This window comes from Vidua macroura, chromosome Z (assembly GCF_024509145.1).
Source record: "Vidua macroura isolate BioBank_ID:100142 chromosome Z, ASM2450914v1, whole genome shotgun sequence".
NCBI classification, from domain to species: Eukaryota; Metazoa; Chordata; class Aves; order Passeriformes; family Viduidae; genus Vidua; species Vidua macroura.
This window is the reverse complement of record NC_071611.1, coordinates 70,419,578-70,445,457: the sequence shown is the minus strand read 5'-3', so window position 1 is coordinate 70,445,457 and position 25,880 is coordinate 70,419,578. Positions and strand designations below refer to the sequence as shown.

General features: G+C 36.3%; 1 protein-coding gene across 5 annotated transcripts in view; it reads right to left on the bottom strand.

Annotated features, from left to right (window-relative positions):
* Positions 1–592: 592 nt before the first annotated feature.
* FER (FER tyrosine kinase) overlaps positions 593–25,880 on the bottom strand; it is a 163,509-nt gene continuing 138,221 nt past the window's right edge. For 4 of the 5 annotated variants that reach the window (XM_054002674.1, XM_054002671.1, XM_054002675.1 and 1 more), the window contains 3 exons: positions 16,040–16,194; positions 12,159–12,281; positions 593–8,518 (listed from right to left, as the gene is read on the bottom strand). In XM_054002674.1, coding sequence (XP_053858649.1) covers positions 8,376–8,518; positions 12,159–12,281; positions 16,040–16,194 — 421 coding nt within the window. In that variant the 3' untranslated portion in view covers positions 593–8,375. Of the gene's footprint in view, positions 8,519–12,158; positions 12,282–16,039; positions 16,195–21,473; positions 21,716–25,880 lie in introns of those variants that run through there. The other variant, XM_054002676.1, reaches the window with a different exon arrangement.

Genomic DNA, 25,880 nt, shown 5'->3' with positions numbered 1-25,880 from the left:
TAGGAACCAGAGCTGTAAAATGCCTTATGTGCAATAAACTTCTTCAGTCAGGCACTATGTCTTGCAAATCACAGTGCTGTGCCAGTGTGCAGTGCTTAACTACTGTGTAAGGTGCAGGTACCCAAAATCCCATATTTCTACCTGATTTTGGGTCTTCAAACAAGGTGCACCTGCAGGGAGCATTAGGCTCCTCATTAGTGGAAGAAGTTCTTCATATAGGGGTATTCATACTTTATGTTACCAACAGGATCTTAAAACATTAGTTTGCATTTTTTAAAGCATAATAATAAAAAGTTCTCAGCCCATTTCAACATCTCCTTTCCCTTGTCCTTGCTTGTTACTCTTTGCTTCAATTTCTTCTGATATGAAAAAGGTAAACAAAAGTAATGCAAAACTGTGAGGATCATACAGAGATTATCTCCAGAAATTTCAAAAAAAATCAAATCAAATTGGGTCTCCCCCTGCTGTGTGAAACAGAGTATTTTGAATTGTGCCTATTCCCAAAAGCAATGTTACTAGAGTTGGTCTTCCACTTGATTACAGAAGCAAATGAAGAAACACAGTTTGTAAATATCAAATAAAATGAGACCGCTTGATACAAATATTTTACATTTATTGGAAGAGTACAGTAAAACGTGGACTGCAGACTCATTAGTGGTAAGTGGTCCAAAGGAGAAGACAAAGGACTATTCAAAAAGGTCTGCAATTTACAAGAATACTGAAAATCTCTTACATAACAGCCTACGAAAATAAAAAGTTAGCTTGAGTTCTAAAGTGTAACTTTAAAGTATATAAAAAAATCGGCAAATAAATAAAGTTAAAATGCAGATCTATTTAAAATTATAAAGGACTGACAACTGGCAACTGTATAACATAGTTATCATTTTCAGACTTGACTAAAAGCCAGATAAACTCACAAATGTTGTTTCTTTTTTTTTTTTTTAATTTATTTTACATGTACTTTAGGGAAGAAGGACCCATTTCCAGTGTTATGTATTATCGATCTGTTTCGCAAATATATTATTTTTAAACAACAAAGAGCATAAAAGGTGCTTTACCTGATATTGCTGGTGTGTATTTTGGCACAAAATTGAGAACTGGATACCTAAAGACATCTGCAAATGGCATCTGTGCCCACTCAAGGCTACTGGTGACAAAAGTCTGGCTTGTGATGACAGGCCAGTGAAGTGAATTTCCCTCCTTCCCTAACACCCTTGCTCTGTCTCCAGCTGCCAACAGTTACACAAAGGAAAAGCAACATATGCAATTTTAAAATCAGCAGTCCTACAACTCCAGCCCAAGTTTCATCCCTGGAAGTCCTTTAATAGAAGGTACAGGGCAGGTGTTTAATGCAGGCTTTCACTCCTCAATATTTCTCTCCAGGAGTCTGCCTGCCTATTGTGTCCTATGTGATGAACCTCTGTCATGTGTTTTTTTCCTATTACATGCTTTCAGTATTTTAGTGAAAATTAAGTGGGAAGCTTGGTGAAAAACAAATAAACTTGTGATTTACAATGGTACAATTAACACTGGAAACAGACATGTAAACAGATGTTTCAGCTGAGACCCAGTGCAAGATCAGTTCCCTGTACACAACAATAATACTTATCTTGTGGAATTGCAGGTCTCAGCACTTCACAGTGGTGGGGGTGTATAATTATTTCTGTAAGTAAATGTTGTATGACATAGTGAATTCAAATTTCTGAAAGCAAAATGATGACAATTAACACTGTCTGAAAAGGTCTGTTAAGAAGAAGGAAGTTCACAATAAGGCTTAGGTGGAATTACATAATTGCTGTTGATTTTGAAAATACTGTTCCAATATGGCCTGACAGCAAAATGTCAAGGAGCGTATTTAGTATTTAATTCTCCCTATGTGTAGCAGGATGTTCCATTACTGTATTGTAAACCAGACAGTAACAAATGTTGTTCCTCTGATGTATTTTATGATGTGGACAATTTGTGATATAGTTAGGGTCTGCAATTTCATTAAAAATCTGATTTTAAGAATATGCCTCACCTTGATTCATGGTTACTTCCATTTTCACACAAACACATTGCCCTAGGTTTTAAAGTAGAACATCACCAGAGTACTTCTGAATTAAACAAAAGCAGGAGTGTATTTGGACTTTTCTGTCACCAGAATAACTTCGCTTGATAAGTGAAAGGGTGCCATCTGTGGTATGTGGAGCCTTCAGAATTCGGAAATATTTGAGAGATGCAACAGTACAGATTATTACAGCAGAGCTCAGCTGGAAGTGTAAGATTACTGCAACCCTCTTTAGGGAGCAGGAAGAGTCTTTGAGAATCGAGGCAACAGCTCAGAATCAATTGTTTACATATAAGTAATCCAAGAATTTTGCATTATTACTTGCATTTAACAATTATAGACTTCTTCATATATTGAGAAAGACTGAGCTGACTTAAAAGAGTACAGTGCATCTTTTTTTTAGCAATGGGAAGTTCTGGCTCATACTTTCAACATCTGTAATGAAGAGGGAATCAATGATCTGATTTTTGTTTTAAAAAGTCTAATTGCCTTATATTGATGAAGAGTTTCAATGTCTGTCTCACTTACTGTATTCACAAAACTTAAGTACTTATCTATAAACATTTGTGTTTCTAAAACTAGATGGCAGATCCAAATAGTAGCAATTCAGGATTTTTTGAAGTGTTCCCTGCTCAGTGTGAATCCTAGGTTACCATACTGGTTCAGAGGCTGTATTTATCTATAAACAATAAATCAATTAAATTGTGTTTACAAGGTGTTTCACTCTGGGAGACAGAGGAAGAAAGAATCTAGTTCATGGCTCTTCTTTGTTTTCAATTTATGACCTCAGTCAACTAGATTTTAGGGTTTTATTTATTCATTTTTTTTAAGTATGCCTAAGAGCTTTTTGTTTGGAGAAGGCATATGGATCTGAGATCTCTAAATGAACTACCCTTCCATAGCTACAATCTCTAACACCTGCAAAACAACAATGTAACTAGTGAACAAATTAGTTGTTTAGCTTACATCCCTGCCCCCAAATAAACCATCTGAAAATAATTTAAGTCCTGCCTAGATGATGACTGAGAAAATGGTGCTCTGAAATAGCCAGTAATATACAACTGCCTGAAAATTAAACAACTCTGAGTTAACACCCAAGTTCTATACTTGGACATATATTCCAGCTGCAATTTTAAATCAAAGAGAAGTCGACATAATGGTAACTTAGGGTTGCTGGTGGAGGTAGCATTTCCTGGGAGAGAACAGTAAATACATCTCTAGACCTTTCTGTTTTATAGACTAGTACTAAGGCTGAAAACCAGAAATTTCTTTTGCTTATCTGACAGAGAAGCAAAATCAAGGTGGATTCTAGGGTCAAAACTATGGAAGTTTAAAGACAGGGGCTTCCAGTTCCTGTTCTATGTGGTACTAATTATAATGAACACAATGACTCTGATAACTAGATGTGAAAATATGTGAAAATGTTGAAACTACCAGGCAGATCTTGATGGAATTTTCAATGAGAGAATCTTGCCCTCTTTGAAATTTCAGGTCTCAGCAAAGTAAAGTTGGGTATTAATAATACACTAATAGGCAATTCTGCAATGCATACAGGAGCTGGAAATCACAATTCAGTACCACTTTGAGAAAAGAAATGGTAGTCATTTTTGACTGTTCATAATGTGACATGTGAAAGGATTCTTCCGTTTCAACTTGGAGCTTTCCACCTTTAAACATTATTTCTTTATAATGGGAAGCTACCCCAAGGAATATTTACTCTTAGAAAAATGTGATAGGCTCCTGAGGTTGATTCGCTTTCCTAGTAAGTTGTTGCTGATGATTAAGGACTGCTTTTTTGTTTGTTTTGTTTTTCAGTAAATCTGCAGAACGGAACTGAAAGAAAACATTTCTAATAGAGCTGATATTTCAAATTGACCAGATTTCTTAAAAACTCATGGTTGTTTGGAACTTCAGGAATACTGGACTTGCCCTGTTCTTGCCATGCACCTTTTAATTACTAATTGAGGTCCTGTATTAGTGGAACTGAAGGACTGCATGAAAATCATTCCAAGAAGAAAAAAATGAGTAATTTCATTGGTGGCAGGGGTGCTCTTCCCTGACTTGCCTAGGAAGAAAGCTTCCAACAATATCTGAAGTCCTTTTGTGCTTTAGGAGAAAAAAAAAATAATTGGCAAACTCTTCCTTTAGTAGCAAACTATTTTATGCTTAGCCATAAAAATGTTACAAATCCAAGTGCACTGGCACAAACAAATATTTCTAGTGCCTACAAACAGGACAGCTGTTACAGAAAGTGGACTCTCTCAGCTTCTTTTTATTTAATCTTTATAATGAGTTATTATTTGTGGCAATCAATTATTCTCAGAACTGCTGAATACCATGTTTGATGACACTATTTACACACTAGCTTAGGTATTCAAATATTGCACTCCCTCAAGTCTGTGAGTAGCACTGACATTTACAGGATGTAACAGCAAGACTAATGGGAACAGGGCTAGTATTTAATCACTGTTGTTAATATTTGTGCAGCAGCACATCTGAGAAAACTGGAGTGGAGACATTTGTATATACTTCTGAGACTTGATTACACTGTAACCTCAAAAAATGTGGGGGATTTTTCTTATTTTTTGTTTTTTTTATTACCTTTACAATTGGTGCAAAAAGGGTAACAAAATAGTTATAAAGGGATGACAAATAGTTAACTTCATAGTCAATTTTAATGATGTGCTTGTAGGATTTAAGTAAGCATAACAGGTAGTCAAAGACATTATTAATGAAAGAGTATGAATAACTTAGTATTTCCTCAACCAGTTTTCTCTTTCCTGTCAGTAAGAATTGGCTTTACCAGCTGCAGTTCTCACTGATGGCCTTCTGGTGATGCACTTCCCAATAGCAATTTCCAAAAAAGTTTTAGGCAACTCTGCAAAAGGGGATATTTTTGTTAAGAAGAAATGCAATATAACTGTAGTTGATGAATGAAAAGCTAGTTCATTGGTTTTCACAGAAACTAATGAAAATGCACATTTCAAAGACAATGTCTTTGTGGGATGCTAACTCTACATCACTACCCTTTGCTGAAGCAAGGTTTGTTTCCAGACAAGATACTTTTCACTATTTTACTTTTCATAAAATAAAGAAGCTTAGAAAAACCTTATGACTTCACTGAGGACTGGACTTGGAAGCTAACATGCACTTATTTTCTACTAAAAACAAACTAAGGATGCACTTTTTGCCATCAAAGCAATTTTCACAAAATAATGAATGCAATTCCTGGGAAAAACATGAAAATAAGAGATAACCTGCTGAATTCTCTCTCACATTACAAGCTGAGGATAACAGTATTTAGAGTTTCCTACATTTAACAACGTAAAATAAGTCACAATTCCATCAGGGTCCCTCTGGTTGTGACAGTGCCAGTGTTAACAACCTAACCTGAAATCCATACTTGCAAAAGAGACTGAAGCTTAACCTTCTAAGTTCTCTGTTGAAGTTCTCTATGATAGACACAGTACATGAGCCAAATGACCAGGATTTGGCTAACCTGGTAAGATTAACCTGACAAGATGAAGTCATCAAAAGGCCATGGAGAGAAGATATTGCAGCTTTGCTTCTTTACTGTCACGTCTTTCTTATAAATTTGACGGCATGGCAGGCTTGGTTGTGAATGCTCCCTGTGAGAAGCCTAAAGTATCTATAGGTATGGATTCCACTTCCTAAATTGAATAGTTTCAACAATTACACGTCAGACATGACGAAAAAATTCTGCCACAAACCGTTAAATTAATGATACGAAAAGTTTAAATAATTGAAAAGACATGTATCTGTGTTGAAATTATTCTCTACTTATAAAGCCATTCTGGTACTCTCCCAAAGTATTACTAGTTTTGAACTGAACTAGTGCCTACTTCAGTAATAGTAACAAAGTTTCCTAATCCTGTAGAAATCTCCTGTTTTAAAAAGACTTCAAATTTAAACAGAAGTGTGATATGTATGTATGGAGGTTAACTACTTCAGAAAAAAAATGTTAGTACTGTTTTTATCCTTCTGTGAGAGTCAGGATGGTGACTGGTTAAATTATGACAAATACAACAGTATAGTATTTTATCTGAATAAAGCAGTATTTCTTGCTGTCAAGAGGACATATGGCAAAGAAACAGTCCATCTCTCTAACAAAAGAGTATTAACTCTTCAGAAAAGCTATGAATGCTGACAATGTTATCCTTACTTGCAGACTTCAGGGATGCATATGTAAGGAAAAGCAGTTGGATGCATCTCCAATTTTCCCAAATGATTGTGAAACATTTCTTAGATCTTAGTACACTTGCACTTGCATTAGCATACTAGCAAATTAAGGCACAGACTCTGTGTACTACTTAGAAGCATACAAGCTAACAAGAACATTTCCTACTGCTCTTTAAAAATATCTCTGGGCTACTTGAAGTACAGAACTAAGTAAATATATCCAGTACACTTACAATGAAGTTTTAATTTATGCCACCAAGTTTGTAACGGGTATGTGCATATAAATGCTTCCTTATCTCCAAGAAAAAATCACTTAACAAAACCCAAGAAGCACTTACCATTCCTTACAGCTGGATAGTGACAGTACCACCTCAAACGCAGGTGATGTGATCTCACACAACCATTCACTGCTGTAGTTGGACACTAATTCCTATATAACAGACAAATTCTTCTAGACTACACATATTTTGGTCACACAGAGCCCTAAACCACCACTCAGCACTACTGTAAATATACTTTAGAGAGCAAAAGATGATGTGGACAATAGAAAACCCACCCTAACAGAAATAAAAATGTAATGTAGCCACTGACTTCACTACATCTCAACCCCATTGGAACACTAAAATATAAGGCTAATTAACATTCTAGATGCTGTGTTACTCACAATCCCTGTTTCTTACTTGCATTAGCAGCAACTGGTATCCCTTGATCTGAATATTTTAGTAAATTCCTAGAAATATTTTAAGCACCTTAATGCTGGAACTCAGACATGGATACGGTAACTTGTTCCTGTTTCTATTCAGAACCCTAGGAAACAATTCCAGCTGCAAAGAGGACTCAGATTCAAAGTAACAAATGGTTCACTTCCTCCCTCTCCTATCTAGTAAGTTTTTATTCTTTCTGGCTTTTTTTTAATATATATTTATATGTATATATATACAATCACAAGGTTTATATTCTTGGTGCATTTAAACCTTGTTTATCCCCAGTCTTTTGATATTTGATTGCAATAATGTAAGAAAAATAGAAGGTTAGTATTTCTACTCTGCTGTTCCCTGTCAGAGGCTTTAAACATACTTATTTCCTTTTGGTTTTTTGAACAACTTCCTCATGCCATATAGAAGTATTATTTTCCTTTGGACACTATGCATGAAATGTTCTTTAGTTCAGAATAAACTTTTGCATGCTCCAGCTGCATTCTGAGAATTTCTACCAATTTAAGGGAAAAAATCAGGGTCAAAATCAAATCTAGAAACATATTCTTTAGTGCCTCTAAAATCAATTATATTTGTTATCTGCTGCTATCATTAATAAACCGCTTTTTCTTGGCCTACTACTTTCACATATTCTTTGGAAGGCAGATAGTTTGCAGTATTTCTTAGCATCTGCTAAGAAATTGGTCTCTTTTTTCCTAAAATAAACATAGGTCACCATAAAAGAAACATGTTACTGAATTTTGATGGCATTGAAGGAGAAAAAAGGCATTATTTAAGTAGATCACATATAAAGTCAGAAGTATTTCTATTGTACGGTAATAAATGCACAAGTAATTCAACTACCAAAAAATTTCTGGATTTTTCCATTCAGTAAGCATGTTTGCATCCAGAATCTAACTGAGCTTCATGCCTAAAACCAAGTATCACCTAAATACATCAGATGCAGAAATAATTAAAAAAAAAAACAAACGCTTCTAGTTGAAATACTTGTCAAAACTGTCTTCAGTTTTTAAGGCCAACATGTATGACAATCCCCACATTAATATGCTGACATACAGGACAGGGATAGCAGAGTGAGAGCACAGCTTAAAGTATAATACTTCTGAAAAATGTCACTAGCAGTTATTTGCTGTAAAACAGGTAGAAGAAGCCACAGTCCCTTATAGTATGTGCTTTCTTATGTACATGTAACCTAAATTACAGTACTACTGTGACTGGATATATAGCATTTCGCAGTATATATCTTTAATGCAGGTGTAGACACCATTCAAGATGGTACACCAGTTAATTTCAAAGTAATCCTAGAAGAATATTGCAAATAATGCTATATAAATGCATAGTGTTTGAGGGAAACAATTACTTCACTGGAAAATAAAGTCCCAGACATTGAGTTTGGCACTTCTTCATCACTATGTCACTTTCTTTTTGATTGAAGACAGCTCTTTCTGAATATCACTGAATTTTGGCCGGTTTTCTGGCTTGTAGTCCCAGCATCTCTGCATTATTTTATATATTTCTTCTGGACATTTTTGTGGTGCAGACATTCGGTAGCCTGGTACACAGAAAAAGTGGAGAAAATTTTTAGTACTGAAAACTGATGCATATTGACAAATCTAAAAAGGTAAGAGCAAAGTTCAAGACCATTTCATTTTATAAAGACCTTCAAGGCAATATAAGGAATATCTTCAATACATATCCTGTACATGAGAGATAATTATGAAACTAATTAAAGCTCAGGTACCACTGACATTTAAGTTGGGCATGCTGAACTGTCAGTTTGCTGCTCATCCCTAATTGCAGCAACTCACACAGATTTCTTTCCTGTATCTTAGGAAGTAGCTACCCTCTGGTTTTCAGTTGTATTTCCTTACTTCCCTGCAGTGAGGAAATTGATAATAAAAACTAAGATTTGAGTAAATTTATTTGCTCTTTTGAAGATGTATCCACTTTTATTCTCACATTTCTTCCCTTTTTTGTCCTTAAGGAAGTTCTTCCCCATCTACACTTTAGTAATTAATTTTTCCTCCTCTGTTTTCTTAATTTTTATATCTTCCCATCTTATCTCAACTCTCTCTTCTGGTTTGCTTAGATAGGCAGGGGCTTCCACACCTCTCTGCTGCCATCAGCCAAGGAGTTGTCTGACTTGACAATGAGCAGGAGAATGGACAATGAGTTAAGTAAATTAGCAGCTAATCATTCAAAAGTCACAGGTAAGTGGCTCTTCAGGCATATCATCAATACCCAGGACCACAGAGGGGTACTTACAACAGTGAAGACAATTACCCAATGAGTAGGAAGTTGGGAAAAATGCCAGGAGGATTGTATGTATGAACAAGGAGCTTCTGGACAAAATCAAACACAAAATCAGGTAATGGGAGGAATACCAAAACACTCTCTGAACCTCCAATGATGAAGTTAAGAAAGGCATAGCCCAGAAGGGATTGAACATGGCCAGGCATGTCAAAGACAACAAGCAGGGCTTTTCCAACTATGCAGGGGACAAAAGGAAGGCTTGAAAAAATGTGCCCACTGCTGAACTGTTGAGTTGCACTGAGCAACTCAGCAACTCAGGACAGGGAAAAGGCCGAGGTACTGAACACTTTTTTCTTCATCTCAGCCTCTACTAGCAAGACCAGCCTTCAGGAATCCCAGGCTCCAGGGATCAGTGAGAAAGGCTGGAACAAGGAAGATGTACCCTTGGTGGAAGAGGACCCGGTCAGAGAATATTTAAGCACACTGGACTTAAGTTCTAAGTCCAGGGGCTCTGATGAACCCATGAGTGCTGAGAGAATGGCCTGATGTCACTGCCACACCATTCCCAATCACCTTTCAGACATCGCTTTGACTACTGGGAGGAGTACCTGAAGACAGGAGTAAAGCAAATGTCATTCCTGTCTTCAAGTCAGAGCACCCATGGAACTGCAGGCTGGTCAGCATCACCTTGATCCCAGAAGGTGATGCTGGAAATAATTTCCAGGCAGTACGAGGAAGTCATCAGGAGTAAGCATACAGAAAGTCAGCATGGAATCACTAAGAGCAAGTCATGCTTGACCAATGTGAGAAACTTCTTCCATGAGATGAGTGGCCTGGTACATGAGGGGATCTCACTGTAAAATCCCCACAAAGACACTTTTGAATTTATGGGCTGGATGACCAGACAGGGAGGTGGATTGAAAACTGAGGCTGAACAGTGAGCCCTGAAGGGAGGTGATGAGTGATATGAAGTCTGAGTCGAGCTCCAGGGTCCAATCCTGTGTCTCACCTTCATTAAGGCTGTGGATGAGGGGCAGGTGCACCCTTGGCGATGGTGACGCAGCAGCGGTGCGCCCTGGCTGGTGGCAGCGAGCTCTGAGGGGCGCTGATACACCACAGGGTCGCGGTGCTGTCCAGAGGGACCCGGGCAGGCTGGAGAAAGGGGCTGACAGGAACCTCAAGCAGTTCAGTACGGGAAAAACCAAGTCCTGCAGCTGGGAACAGCCCCAGGCACTGGCACGGGCGGGGAATGCCCCGCTGGAAAGCAGTTTGGCAGGAAAGGCGCTGGGGCTCCTGCTGGACACCAGTATGAGCTGTTCCAGCAAAGAATGCTAATGGCACACTGGGCTGCACCAGAAGGAGTGTTGCAGTCGGTTGAGGGAGATCATCTGTCCCCTCTGTTCAGTACTGTCTGAGGCCACATCTGGAGTGCTGAGTCCAGAGCTGGGCTCCCCAGTATAAGACAGACACAGGCACAACGGAGGGAGTCTCATGAAGGATCACCAAGGTGATGAAGGCACTGAAACATCTCTCTCTCCTATCAGGAAATGCTGAGTGAGCTGCAGTAGCTCATCCTGGAGAGGAGAAAGCTCAGGGGATACCAGCAATGTATATAAACACCTGCAGGGAGCGTGCAAAGAAGGTGGGCCCAGGTTCTTTCCATGCCCAGTGACAGGACACTGAGGTGATGAGCACACACATGGGAAATTCCTCCTGAGCATCAGAAAACACTTCTTCCCCTGTCAGGGTGACTGAGCATAGATTGCCCAGAGAGGTGGGGGCATCTTCATTCAGAAAGATATGCAAAAGCCATCTGGATGTGATTCTGCTTGAGCTGGGTGGACCAGATGTCATGCAGAGCTCCCTGCCCACCTCAGTCATTCTTTGAGTCTGTGATTCCACAAATTGTTTACCACGTGTAGCTCTGAGCAAATGACAGGCAGTGCACAGTGATGTGCATTAGACCCCACAGCTAAATGCAGCTCTGTGACTCCAGGCACACTGCACAAGTCTCTGTGTGTCCCTTTCTAAAGAATAGTGCCATGACGCTGACCTCTTAAACAGGTAAATCTGAGAAATATTTTCAGTTTTTTTGTACTGCACACATCTGCTCTAGGTACTGGATGAATGCATGTAAGCTCAAACAAAAACACCTTGGGCTCTAGGATTTGATTTGGCCTTTAAGGAGAAACTTTATTATCACCTACAGTGCTTATAAAACTATAAAAAACACTGACAATGTGTGTAAATCAGCAAACCAGAGTTTTTTTGTTTGTCATTTGTTTTGTTTTAAATAATTTGGAAGCTTTACTAGCTTAGAACATATTTATAAATTATACAGTAGTACTATGTAAGGAAGGAACAGTTCTGACATGCCACTAAAGACAATGAAAATAAATCACACTCCTGAAATCCTGCTCATAGTTATTTGCTATTTTAAGTAAAAGCCTTTAGATTATTTTGTAAAAGAGAAATGCAGCTTGCAATGCTCAACTAGCTCACCATTCTCCACCATAATTGCTAAATCTTTCTGTGAAATGATTTAATAAAGAAGATGGAATGATAGAGATTTTTTTCTGGCAGTTTAGAATATTTATACCTGCATTAGCATAATCTTAAATAATTCATTCTGTTCAAGCTTCTGCTTTGCACAGCAGTAAATCCCTCCTTTCCATCTCACCTGTTAGTTCTGCAATAATGGAAGTCAGCATGCTGTAAGTCTTCCAACCTTTAAGTTACTGGTCAGTGTACTCCTTTTTTTTCAAAAGGCCTATATATACAACACCCTGCTCCTCCCAGAGAGCTAGATTCAGCAATTTAGGAAATATCATATTGTTTTTGCTAAAGTTGCTACAAAACTTGTATGTTATTTCTTGCCTATTTTACACTGAATCCTTATAATTTATCCAGCATTTCTTTCACTCCCTATGAATAATTACCTTTCTCAACTTGCTCTCGTGCTTGTTGGTTGGTCATTCCAGGGTATGGGCATAGTCCTAAACTGAAGGTCTCCCACAGAAGGATTCCAAAGCTCCATACATCACTCTCAGATGTGTATCTCCCTAAGAAAAGGAAAGCAAACCTTCAACTTAACATACAGAGAAATTAGTGTTTCAGATAATTATGGCCCATATTTCCTGTAAAGGTAAAAGTGTTACACTGGCAAGCTTCAGGTAAAACAAAGCTGTAGCTACTAATAAAACATTCTACAGAATGTTTTATTTAAAACATTTCACAGTCTCCAGTGTTTCAAAGAATGAACGAATTATATTAAAGTCAATACTTTGGAGTAACATAAGCTAACCTTAAGTTCTACTGTTATGCACAGACCACACCAGTCTGTCATGCAAGTTAAGAATTTCTTTCCTTCTTACTGTACAAAAATATTTTTCTTTTAATATAAAAGGATAAAAAAAATTCAGGGTTTCCCCACTCATTTACAACTGAGTTCAATTCCAAATATTCTTTAAAAATTACCTTTTCCAGTTCTCCATTTTAGCACAGCAGTGTTAATTCTGAGAGGAGCTACCACCAACACTGTTTCTAAGTGTGAAGAAGGCCTGGTTCTCATATGCTTTGAGAAACTGATCTTTGAAAATCAAAGTAAGGCTGGATCCTGCAAAACTGACACACCCAGTTTAAGAAAAAAAAAAATCAGGCCTGCTGGTTCAATTGCCTCCAGCTATGCTTCAGAGATAGCAAAATAAGATAATTGATAGACAATGGAATTCCAAGCCTCTTTGAGGAATTACAGCTTTCTATTACAGGAAATAGGAGACATTTTGGAGCAGATATTTCTATTGTCCCTGATGGATTCACATTAGAAAATTAAGACTCTAAAGCCTTTTGCAGCAGAATCAGTGAAAATGTTACGTTAAAAATCCATTTTCAACATCACTTTCAACATTTTTCATGACTGCTCTTCTTTGTTGCATACTATTGCTTTGTATTTACATGTCTTTATTCTTTAAAAACAACACTTGTGAATATATCGTTTGTTTATCTCTAATCATCAAACAAGCTAAGCTAAGCCACTCCTGACTAGGAAAAAAAGGGAAATACATATAAATTATAGTGACAGTTGATGACAGTGACAACTGTTCTGACGTCAGAAAACTCAGTTTACTCTTAGACTAAATATCACTTCCAGCTGTGCTATGTTAGCCTGTGTGCCTCATAGCTGGCAATTATAGATATTCACTATGCTCTTTGGAGTAAGATTAGTTTTCTTGTCTGTGTATCAATTCCCCACAGTTGGGCATCCAGTAATTTAACACTTTTCACTGAAAGCATTCAGCAAATACAAGATAGGTGATTAGCTGTTTTTTTTAAAGAAAGTACAAGTTCTGTACAGTTAATTATATTTTCTGCTATTACATTATCTGAGGGGGAAAAAAAGATCTGTTTTGAAAAAAAAAACCCAAGTCCTCCCCACGTTACTATTAACATCACAAATAACTCAAAACATTGTAGGGAGAAAACATACATATTAAATGTATTTTAAATTTCAAAGATCAGGAAGCAAAAATACCCCATAATTACCCTAAACATGTGCTGGTTTTGGTGGGGTAGAATTATTCTATTCACAGTGGCAGGTACAGGGCTGTCCTTTGGATTTGTGCTGAACCCGGGGTTGATAATTGAGAGATATTTTTGTTATTGTCTTGATTGCACAGAGCCAAGGCCTTTCCTGCTTTTCACACTGCCATGCTGGTGAGGGGAACCTGGGGGTCCTTGGGAGGTGACACAGCCAGGACAGGTGACCCCAAACAGACCAAAGGGATATTCCAGACCATGTGACATCAGGGTCAGTGGGGGAAGAAGGAGGAAAGGGGAGACATTTGGAGTGATGGGGTTTGCCTTCCCAAAAATGGTGTAGAATAGCTCTCAACAGCACTCACAGAACCAAAGTTTCCATTTCTCAAAAACTCCAGTGGCATCTGAATTTTGCTTCTGACTTCTGACACAATTTGTGTCAGAACCACAACATTTGCCCTAGGCTAGTTTCTAGCCTTCACAACATGTGTTTTTTCTTAAATTAACATACTTTAATGACCACTCTTAATTTGTCATATACAGTGACTTCAGCAGAGACTAAAAAAAGGAACTTTTTTTGTAGCTTCTTAAGCACATTAGCATTCATGTAATGGCCAAATGACCCTATTCCTCATTTTCTTCCAACCTTTGAAACTAGATACTCAGGACTGACCTGGCCAGTGTTTACCACCTGATTTTGAAATACTGCAGATTTAGTTTTATTTCATTTTGATATCTTAAATACCTCCAGTCTTACCTACACAATTCAATGCAATTCTTACAACCTTATTATTAGAATGGAAAACAATAAAACATAATCCAGTAAGTTTTACTAATATCTTTCAAGGGAGTGGAAAGAACTATCCTTCAAAAACACAGAGAAATCTTTCATGACATTTTGAAAGCTGAATATTGACTGCTGAACATATTAACATGTTTGAGAGAGCTTATTTCCCAAACATTACAGAAGATGAATATTTTTCATTTTATAGCTGCTGGAATATGTATGTGCTTTAGGAAACACAAAATAAGTTGATGTTAATCAACAATCCCTTCTTCTCCTGTACTGTGCAGAAAACAAAAAGCAGAGTCAGCAGTACAAAGTGAAGGTGCTGTCACAAGAGCCTGCTCCCTGCTAGAGGTAGCCAATTGGATCACATATGGTTATAAGGATAGATTTTCATAATACATCAAAAACACTGTATGCATTTCCAAAATAACAAAAATACCCAAAACACCATTTATAGTGGACCAAACACACAACAGAGCGAAGCATTCACCAGTGAATGTTGGCAACACTAGCATCTCTTAGAAAAATTGGTAACACAGGATCAATTACTAAACTGAATTTACAGTCAGGCTTTTAAAGGGAAGATCTGTGTTACTGTGTTATGTCATTAACTGCTGCAAAAGTGCTAATGAGAGGAAGCATTCTGTTATCAATCATAATTCACAAACTTATGATTTCCAATGCACGATTTCTGAAAAAAAGTCTAAATTTAAGAGATGGCAGAAATATTTATAGACACTTCAAATAAAGAATTAAAAAATATTTTATTCAGTGTACTCAACTGAAGAACTGGTTTAGAGAAGTACATTCAAAACATGCCATCATTATTAAATGTGCTGCTTCTTCACAGCTCACTTTACCTAGAAGAATTAATTTTTATAGTTTCATATAAGCAAAAAAAGCTAAGAGCAGCAGCTTCTGTTTCTATTCTGGAACAATTACCCATGTAGTGTGGACCACTTCCCTCAGTAATAAAGAATTAATTTTTATCCCCAGTATAACAACCTAGTGATACACAAAAATGCAGGTAAAGAAAAACTGCAGTTAAAAAAAAAAAACAAAATAAAACAATGACTGTAATTTTCACCAAAGCAATGAATTATCTAACACAGTGTTCTAGTACATTAACATTTTCTACTGTTTTCGATGAGGGGCCATAAATATGCAGAACTTGCCATTCATTTTGCTAACTATCATAATTTAGATGACTGACGAGGCTGTCTATGAGAATGAGTCACCAACAGAACCAAAGCACTCTGCTATTGCTGCATAATAGCAATTCTGATGTTGCTGCCCTATTGTTTTTTGGCAGCAAAACTGCATTTTTTACATAAATCAGACTGAAATATTAAAATTATTTTAAACATCATTCATTTGAACAGGGGGGAAAGAATTGTATGTATATGCACTTGAATATTGTGGCTCTGGTGCTCTTTACTGTACTTTGGATTTTTTTTTTTTTTTTTTTGCAAGATAATCCAGTTATGTTCTTACCATAGTTCAGAGCTTCCGGAGCCGTCCACTTTATTGGAATCTGTTTTAGGCTTGATGATGAGTACACCCCATCATCCTCTTGCCGGGACATCCCAAAATCACTTATTTTCAAGATGTTGCTTTCACCTACCAAGCAGTTCCTTGCAGCCAGGTCTCTAAATTAGAAAAAGAAATAAACACATTTTTACAGGTCTGAAAGTATTTGGAAGTCATTTAAACTGACTGAGCCCCTCAGCCAAGATGGTCGTGCCTCTCAGAGGCTTATTTACAAAAGGGTAAAATACACTTCACAGCAGCTGTGGGGAAACAGAAGTGAGGGAAGGGGGGAAAAAAGTCGGAAATAATCCTATGAAGAAGTGAGGGGAGGAAATGCTGGAGATGTTCCAAGTGCCTGAGCAGATAATCTCCTGCAGCACACGGAGAGGAGTCACAGTGGAGCAGGGGAGGAATGTGAGGCTGAAGGGCAGGAGCTGTTATGGACAGACCAGAACCTCCATTCCCCACTCACCTCTTGGGGGAGGAGGTGAGGTATTTCAGAATGAAGGAGTGCCTCAGAAGAAGGGAAGGGGAAGGTACTTCAGTTTTTGTCTTTTATTTCTCACCATCCAACTCTATTTTAATTTGCAATACATTAAATTCATGCTAAATTCAGTCTGTTTTGCTATGATGGTAATTGGTAGGTGATTTCCTTGCCTTCATCTTGACCTCCAAGTTTTTCTATCTTATTTTACTTCCCTGTCCTGTTGAGGATGGGGAGTAAGAAAGCATCTGTGTGGGTGTCTGGCAGCCATGCAAAGTTAACCCACCACAACTGCCCTCTGTTTATTCCTCCACAAAAATAAACCCCAGATTAATGAATTGAATCCTACGTAAAATGAAACAGAAATTGAAGAAGCATCCTGTAATGTGTTCAGTGTGTGTTTCAGTGAGAAATCTGGGAAACAGCTCCATCTTCCCTCTGCTTGTTAAGAGTTTCATCAAAAGATAAAAGCTACTCAGCATAGAAAAGGAATTTTGGCTCAGTGATGGGATGAGCAGCTCAGAAAGTCAACTCCCTCCCTTCACTTCAAATTTGTTTATTTTTTTAGATCAGGAGACATGCAGTAATACCTGATAAATGGTGACTTCTCTACATGCTAATAATATACTATAAACATACTATGTGTATATTAAATTTCAGTGTTTCACAGTTTATTAAAATACAACATAATAAAATATATATTATTATCCCCATTGTAATTAATAAAAAGGAAGAGATATGTTAAGCAAGACGATTAATTCTAAACCATTATGAACATCATGGGCAAAATATTTTTAAACTAAACTTACTATGGTTTTGCTTAGCTAAATAGCTAATATGCTCACAAAAGGCTTACATGAACATACCAGAAAAACTACATTAATTTTGATATTTTGAATTGGAGCTGTAACACAGTTCTGAAGTGAATCCCCTGAGCACTTAATTCACGTTCATTGGTTTTTGAAGAATAAATTTGGTGCATGCAAACTACATTGCTCTTGGAAGAAACTAACTTAGAATTCTGTTCATGTTGTGCACAAAATTTGTTTCTCTAGCTACAGAATTTTCTTTCTATGGAATTTGTTTCTAAAGCTAATGCAGAAAGGTCTGAACCAGTGGTAAACAGCTTCCAACACTACCCACAGTAATGACAAAGGACTGAACTACATTTAACCCAAACTAAAAGTCTTGAGCCATATTTAAGGATGCTGAAGCTCATACATCCACTTTAATCAGCTCATCCATATTGATATTGGGCTATGTTATTCAATATGTAGACAGAGTCTAGGTATGATCCTAAATATTATAACTTGATTTAAGAATTTTAACATATTTGAATCATGCAGATTTTCTGCCACCAAGAACATTAACAGCTCTAGAGCTTGAGTGATACAAACGAAGTTATTTGTGTGACTTGAGAAGATGGACCACTAAAAAACAAATCTGAACTCACAGGCACCATCTGAAGATGTGCACAAATGCATAAAACAGTCAGTGTGCACCATGTTACATAGTTTGATGTTAGCACGTGGTGGTATCGTTATATACAGCTACATTGGTTAAAGCAAGTGAGCTGTAAAACAAAATCAAATTGTTATGGTTTATACTCAAGTGTGTAAAAAATATCCCAATGGAACTTCAAGAATTTATGACTTAGGTTCCAATCATACTTCAGTAATTAGTTTTTATAATGTTACTCAATATAGTCTAGATTTTGCAACTGATGCACGTAAGGAATGGGAAAAGTAATGAGGTTCTATCTCAGAGAAAATTTACAGTTAACTGAAAGCACAGGCATCCCCCTACCTGAAGTATGACCTAGCATTTAAACATATTGACTCAGGTTAAGAAAAATCTACATACTGAGCTGCCTTAAGTTTATTCCTCATGCATAAGTCTGATTATTAGGGAAAGTGGATTGTAAATAATATTCACATTATAAACAAAGACTACACTCAGTTTGCATAATTTTTGTCAGCTTTGTACATAGAATTTATGAATTTTCTTTTTCATTCAGAATCACCTAGAGAAAAAGATTTCATCCCTACTGAAAACTGACTAAAACACTTCCATGAAAATCAGCTGGTATTTGTGGAAGTTCATAAAGACTGTGACACTCTGTTCAGGATATATGTAAATTAACACCACAAATAACAAATTAAACGTTTGCACGTTTTGAGTCTCACAGTATTAACACCTCTTTATGCTTTTAGCTAAAACTCTCTAATTTTTTATGCTATAATACTCTGTATTACTTTCAATACATCATTTCTCAGTCTTGTGAGCACTTCATATATTTACTTCTGACACAAGCAAATTTGCCTTCTTCTGTCATCCTGTGTATGATATGCTCTTTCTCTTATTTAGAAAATATTTTGGATGTGATAATTTCATTCCTTAGGCATACAAATGTCACAATGTTTGATTATCTTGTTAGTATTTCTACTGTAATTTTACATCTGTTTCATATCCTTAGTGATGTGTTGCTTAATTTTACAGATAATTTTTATATGTATTTGCATGTTTAAAAGCATTTTTTGAACAGTTACACTGAAAGCTATGGGTACCTCAGCTTTTGGGTTTTTTTTACTATTATTCTGAGGGTTTGGTAAAGATTTTTCAGTATTTTTCAAATAAATTCTTCACTGTTCTTCATTATGTCTGACAGCTTCCTTTAAAAGGATGTTCTTATTTTTCAGTCTAGACATAAGAGAAAAACACAGAAGATGCTTAAATATGATTTATTACAGAAAATGGCATCAGCAACTATTACTCCCATTACTTTAAAATAATAAATTATGACATTAGTTTTCTTCCAGTTTCCATAATTATAATTAATTTCTGTTTTCTACAGATAGGAGTTCTAGTATAATAATGTTAAAGAGTTTATAAAGACCCTTTACTTCGTAACCTTCCTTAAGAAATCCACAGTGGAGTTTCACTCCATATGTAAGATGAACAACATGAGTTAGGGGAAACATGAAAATGTAAATACAGAGGTCTGATGACCAAAATCAACTAAGAGAAGACAACATTAAAGATTACATCAGTGTTAAGTATTATGTAGAAAATCATGACTCCTTCTACATGGACATTAAAAAACCAAATCAAACAAGTAAACAACAAACTCCCAAAAAACGACAACCAAACCCCTGCACACCAGCCCCTCAAACTAAAAACTCCACCAAAATCAACTACAGTCTATTTGTCTTCTTTCCCCTGAAAAACCAGTGTGTTCTATTTGCTTTCTCTTCCTTCTCCCTAATGTTCCCTAAAGCCATCATCCTGAAGAAATACAGAGATAATTGCATGAAATTAGGTGTCTCTGAGAATTTTTTTTCTCATAAAGTATTTTCTACTTAAAGCAGTAATTCCATAAAATCAGTATCTGTCTTTAACACAGGAAGCAAGAAAATATTCTTTATTTATATTGTGAAAGTTCTACGAATTGGGCACACATTACACTGAGCTGCTACAGAGTAAGTTCCTTAGTAAAAGAGAAGCTGACTCTCACTATTTAATACCAATATTATCTAAGTTCCTAGTACTGCTAGAAACAAAGTTTCTTCCCTCCAGCTATTAACAAGTAAAAACTAGTGTGTAATTTGGAAATGTCCTTTTTAAGCACTGCTCTGCAGTCCCTGTAAGTACAAACAGGACATCTCCTAGGGATCTCAAATATGGGTCGAATCTGCTGAAACTCTAAGGGAGAGGTCATAGAACTTCTGCTAAAAATTCAAGAGCCAGTTCAAGGAGGAAGTAGAGGCAATTTCTCTGTACTGGGAGTTGTTACCACCTGGATTCACATCTGTCAGTAAAGACATAAACCTACTAAAGCTTTCTCTAAGGACATTCTTAAACTCCCTCCCCCTTTCCCACCCACACCCCACAGGATCTGCAGAGCAAGTACTACCTAGCATTGCAATGCCATTCTATGAGTTAAAGCAAATCAAAACTAGAGAGCAAACTCCTCATTACTAAACCAGCAGCACAAACTGCCTCACTGAACTAATTAGCCATTTTATATTCAGTCCCTGGATCACGCAGTTAAAATACTCTAAGGTGATAAAAGCAAGCAATTAATTAGTGAACAGGATCAGTTTATCTCCTCTGCACATTAAATTCAATGAAAATAGTCTATTACCTAAATACAAAAAAAGGGGTAGGAAGTGAAACTACAAAATAAATTGCTGGGTTTTTTTTGTGAACTGTAAGATACTACCTAACCTTCATACACCTGATGTAATTTCCAGTAGTGTCTAAATCAAAACACAGTAGTGCCTAAATCTATTTCAGAACCTTCTTGATATACATACGCTAATTCTGCTGTACGTGGAGAGTACAGCAAATAACATGTGCCTAGTAACAGACTGGGAAAACATTAGAGGGATAGAAGAACACCCTTTCATGCATTCTGTGTTTTCTTCCCCCTTTTAACTTTGATTTAATTATTTCTTTACATTATTTTAGCTATTACGAAAATATTGGAGTAATATTAACTACAATGCTAATAAGTTCTCTCAGTTTCTCATATATAATGCAAGTCCATCTTCATCTCCACAGATGGTGCTGGCAAACTAGAGAAACTCCAAGTTGGATAGAGTAGTGATTTCTCAATAATGTCAGGTGCTCTGCTTGCCATCCACAGTTTTGGATGTTGCTCAGTTCCTCTCAACTATAAAAATAAGCAACTTTACCCACGTCACAGCATTGGTGTCCTTCAATTACTCTTTATAAAGCACTTCGCACTCAAATGAAGGACTTAAAATTTTTGCAAAAGGAACTCAAAAGAGGAAAAGTAACAAAACAACTCCCAAAAATTGTATTCAGTAGCTGAACACAACTGTCAACTTATTTACTGTTTGCCACCCAGATATGACTCAAGGGACTGTACAGATCTACTGACACATTAGGAAACTTTTATGTCTGAGTTTTATTTTGGTAGGCTACTGTGTGCCCTCCATTTTCCTAGCAGGGCAAGTTGTCTGTACCAGCAATTTTAAGAAAGACAAAGAAGGTAATAGTAGACAATGAGCACTTTCTGAGGAGAATCAAAGTAGTAATCTATGAAGATGGAAATGAAGTAATAAATTGCTGCATCATCTATTCCTCCTTCCTTTTTCCTGTTTCTGAGGTTGTCTTCACAATGCCTGGTCCTGGAACAGAAACATTCCTATCAGCAGCATCTAAATGGTTTTTATCTGCATTGTTTCTCAACTGTTTTAGAACTTAATAGTTATTTCCTGTATTCTTCTGAATAGTTATTTTGATGAAAATGGCATCACAGTAATTTTGGTCTATAACAGCCCTCTATGTACTGATATTACTGTAGACTTTTATAACCAATTTTTCCTGTGCACTGCTGATTACATGTAATATGCCGAACAAAATGTCTAATTCTTTTTTTTTTCTTCCTCTCTTGAAACAAAGGTTTGCAATCCAATTTCTTTTGTGTGCCTATTTTAGTGAAAAACTAAAGGTCTGGACAGTCCTCGGAGTGGATGATAGGCAACTTCCTGGAGATCCTACAGTATTAGAGGAACTAGAAAATGAAATATACTTTCTAGAAATCCTTAATGACAGGATAGACAGAGGAATAACACCTCCGCTGGGTTCCATGCAACCATTCCTAAGCTCTTGGATTTTGAGAGAAACTTTACAGGACGTAAGCACAAATATGGGTACATTTAAGAAACATGTACGGTTTGTAATAGTCTTGAAAAGTCTCTTTGATATTGACTGAATTACAGGGGAAACTAAGTGTCCAAAAATGCATTATCAAAGTTGTACCAAAACACAAGTTTACATTTTGTGCTTGATAAAATTACAGTGGACTTAAATTACAATCACAATGCCATCCATTTCTACAACCAGTTATATAAGTAGATTGTATTATTCAGAGGATGAAAAATACCATTTTCAAGCAAAAATTTCCACTGCATCATTCACAGAGGCAACTAAAATGAGATACAACAGTAGAGAACAAAATTTTGATAACAAGTGCAAGTTAGTATAATATCATGGCTTTATTTTATCATGTGTGATAACATAAGTCTTGTTACAATGAGTGTCCTTGCCCTTTTAGACCGGGAGGATCACTCAATTTAGTTCTTAATTCTGAATTTAGTTATCAATTAATGTCTTCCTTATTCTATTTATTCTATAATAATTCTGTTATTGTATCTTATTATATAGTATAATGTCAAAATGTAATTGATTTCTCTGTACAGAAGCATTAAATACTGGTTTAACTTGTTTACAAAACTGGAATCATCTGAAGAGGCAGACCAGATATGGTCAAAGGTCATATTCCCTTGTCCATTATACATCAGTGATAAAAAAGGCTGCATGCTGGATTTAAAGAGAATGTCTAAAGCAGAGTAGCTTCCATCACTGATTTTCTGATGATTAAGGTTTTTAGAAAATAAACTTTCCATTCTATTAAACAAAGCCATTTTCTAGTGTTAATATCATGATGCATTAAGTTCAAATGACTAATAATGCAAAGCAGAGCATATGGAATTGAAAAACACTGCAAGTGCACAAGAAATCAAAAAATTCAAAAGCATGATTATGATATGAGTCACTTTTTCCCACCTTTTTTCATTGGAATGAAATAAAATAGCACAATAATACAATATTTGCAGGGTTCTTCAAATCCTAATGAAAAAGGTAATATTTCAAAGTCTTCTCAGGCTAGATTTAAGTACTTTGCCACAGGTGAATATCAATATCAAAGTTCATCTGGGACAGGTAGCAACTCTACTGCTTTTTCAATAGCCAGAACCAATAAGGGGGTATGCAACAGTAGGTGTAGTTTAAGTTATCTCTACATGCACTTCCATCATTTAAATTTACTTTTGCTCCTACAGCGGATAGGCATGGATTAAGATTTTAGAAGTAACAGATAAGCATGGACTAATGTTCATGATTTTCCAGTAGATAAAGTATTTTATAGGAACTAGATCCTGAAACACTTTATTAATGAAGGTAAAAAAAGGTAAAGGTAATAATCAGGCTACAAAGAAATGAAGCATCCAGCATAATTAAGGTACAAGACACTACATATTCATGAAAATAATACACAAGGAATAAGAGAGAAACCAAATACATTAGGTCTAATTAGAAATCACAAGGAAAAGACAGAGCAGAGAAGTAGCAGAATCTAGCAGGGCTAGACAACAGGATTGTGCTGCAGCCCTAAACTGAGTGGCTAAAAAAGTGAAAAAATGAAACCTCCTGCATTTTTTAGAGAAATCTCAAAGAAAGCCAATAGCAAAGGGAGAAAAGTCAGCCACATTTTAAGGCAATTATTTATCTGGGGATGTTTCTTATTTAGGGAGAAAAAAATTTAAATGGATGGCACAGGTAGCATATGCCAACCAAACATTCTTAGCAATGGAAAACATTGACAAAGATATACAGTAATAACTCACTAATTCATAATTTTCCAGTCAGACAAAAAAAATTCTAATTTGTACTTTACAATATCTCTCTACATTTAATCAAGGATTGCCAACAAATACTTAGTGGCATCTTGGAATATTTCAGTATTTTAAAAATAGCCTGTTCTGTAACTATAATAAAATATGATGAATGAAAATGAAGATGAGGAACAATTTACTAATTGTCCTAGAGAGCTAAGTACGATCTGCAGTTAGCTTACAGAAATATGGAAGAAATTTCATGTGACTAATACATTGCAGAGAATTATATATAGAAATTTAGAGGAATAAAATTACCTATTTACTTCCTGTAAATTAACAAGACGGTAAATAAACTGAACCTCTGACCTGGTTTTTGTCACTATAACTTAAAATCCACAGTAGTTTTCTCACTCAAAAATAAAACCTATAAGTGGAAGAAAATATTTTGCACTTTTTTCATCACAAGAAAAATAAGAAAGTGATGGAATTTTCATAGAATTATGGTGGGGTATCCAAAGTAGGAGATGTTGAAGGAAGAAAAGAGATGACAGTGCTGATGAAGGATCATGATTATACCTCATATTGATAGCAGGAGATAGGACAGGACTTCCATAGCTTTTGGGAACTGGATGAACTCACACGTCACATGCATATTCACCATGGCAGAATTTCACAGTTGGGCTGAGTCAAGGAAGAGATGTTAGTAAGTCCAGGGGCTCCAAGTTCATCACATACTGAACTCTATCCTTTTTCTTCTATTAAAACCTTATGCCATCTCATGAAGTCATCTGTTTGTTACAAGAATGTCCTTTCCCTGGAAAATCCAGAGTTCTGTATTTAGAAACAGCCCCTCTGCCTCTGGTCGCTCCCTGTGGAAGTGTGTTCACTCCTGTATAGAACTGACTCCCTATGGATCTGAATGTTCTTGTCCTACCAGGATTCAAAGTTTATAGGAGGTGCAGAAAACACGTTCCTGTGCTTAATCTAAAGACAGGAAGAAAAAATTATTAGAAAACTATTGCAGAGCTATGGGTTTACTGCACCTGGCTATTATTCTGAAATATTTCTGCACAAAAAACTATTCTGCCATCATACTTTAGGAAGACAGGATCCTCTTTGCCATTTAATGTTACATTCATTTTAGCATTTGTTGCAGGCAAATGTTATAAAGTAACTGAAGTCCAACTAGTCATCTGCTAAACATTTAAAATCTTCCTGCTTAAAGAATCATGGCTAAGAAATTTCTGAGATGGTAATATAACATAGGGCAACAAACTGGAGTTGCCTGTTTTCATTTAACAGCTTTGTTAATGATCTTAGGGAAAAATCAAGCAGGAATTTAATTACATTTCCAGATAATATCAAATTAAGAATAGCTGCAAGCAACAGTAAGGGCAAATAAATAAAAAGAAAGAAGGAAAGAAGAGAAGGAGAAAGAAGGGGGAGAGAGGGAGAGGGAGGAAATATATCTGTTGGAATAAGCATTAGACATAGCCTGTAAATCAGGAACTATTATATTTTGAAAAATTAAACCTAAATACAAACATTCAGTAAAAAATAAATACTACTAGGCAATCATGTAGAAAGAAAAGAGAACCTAACAAGATATGGATTCCAATTAAATATAAGCAATGGAATTAAATTGAGCATCAAAAAAATAAAAGCTCATTATCTACTAGATCATGAGAAATCTGTCTAGGAAAATTTAAAAATTCTATTTTACTAATGAAGTTACTTAATAAACCAAAAGAAGTTTGACAGATGTACAGACCAGTGTCTCTTTCAAAGGGATGGACTAAGTAAATGAATCCAACTTTTTACTGACATAAAGTAAACATTAGAATTGTCAGATGCACTGGAATCTATTGTTATACTATCAGGCATATAGTACACA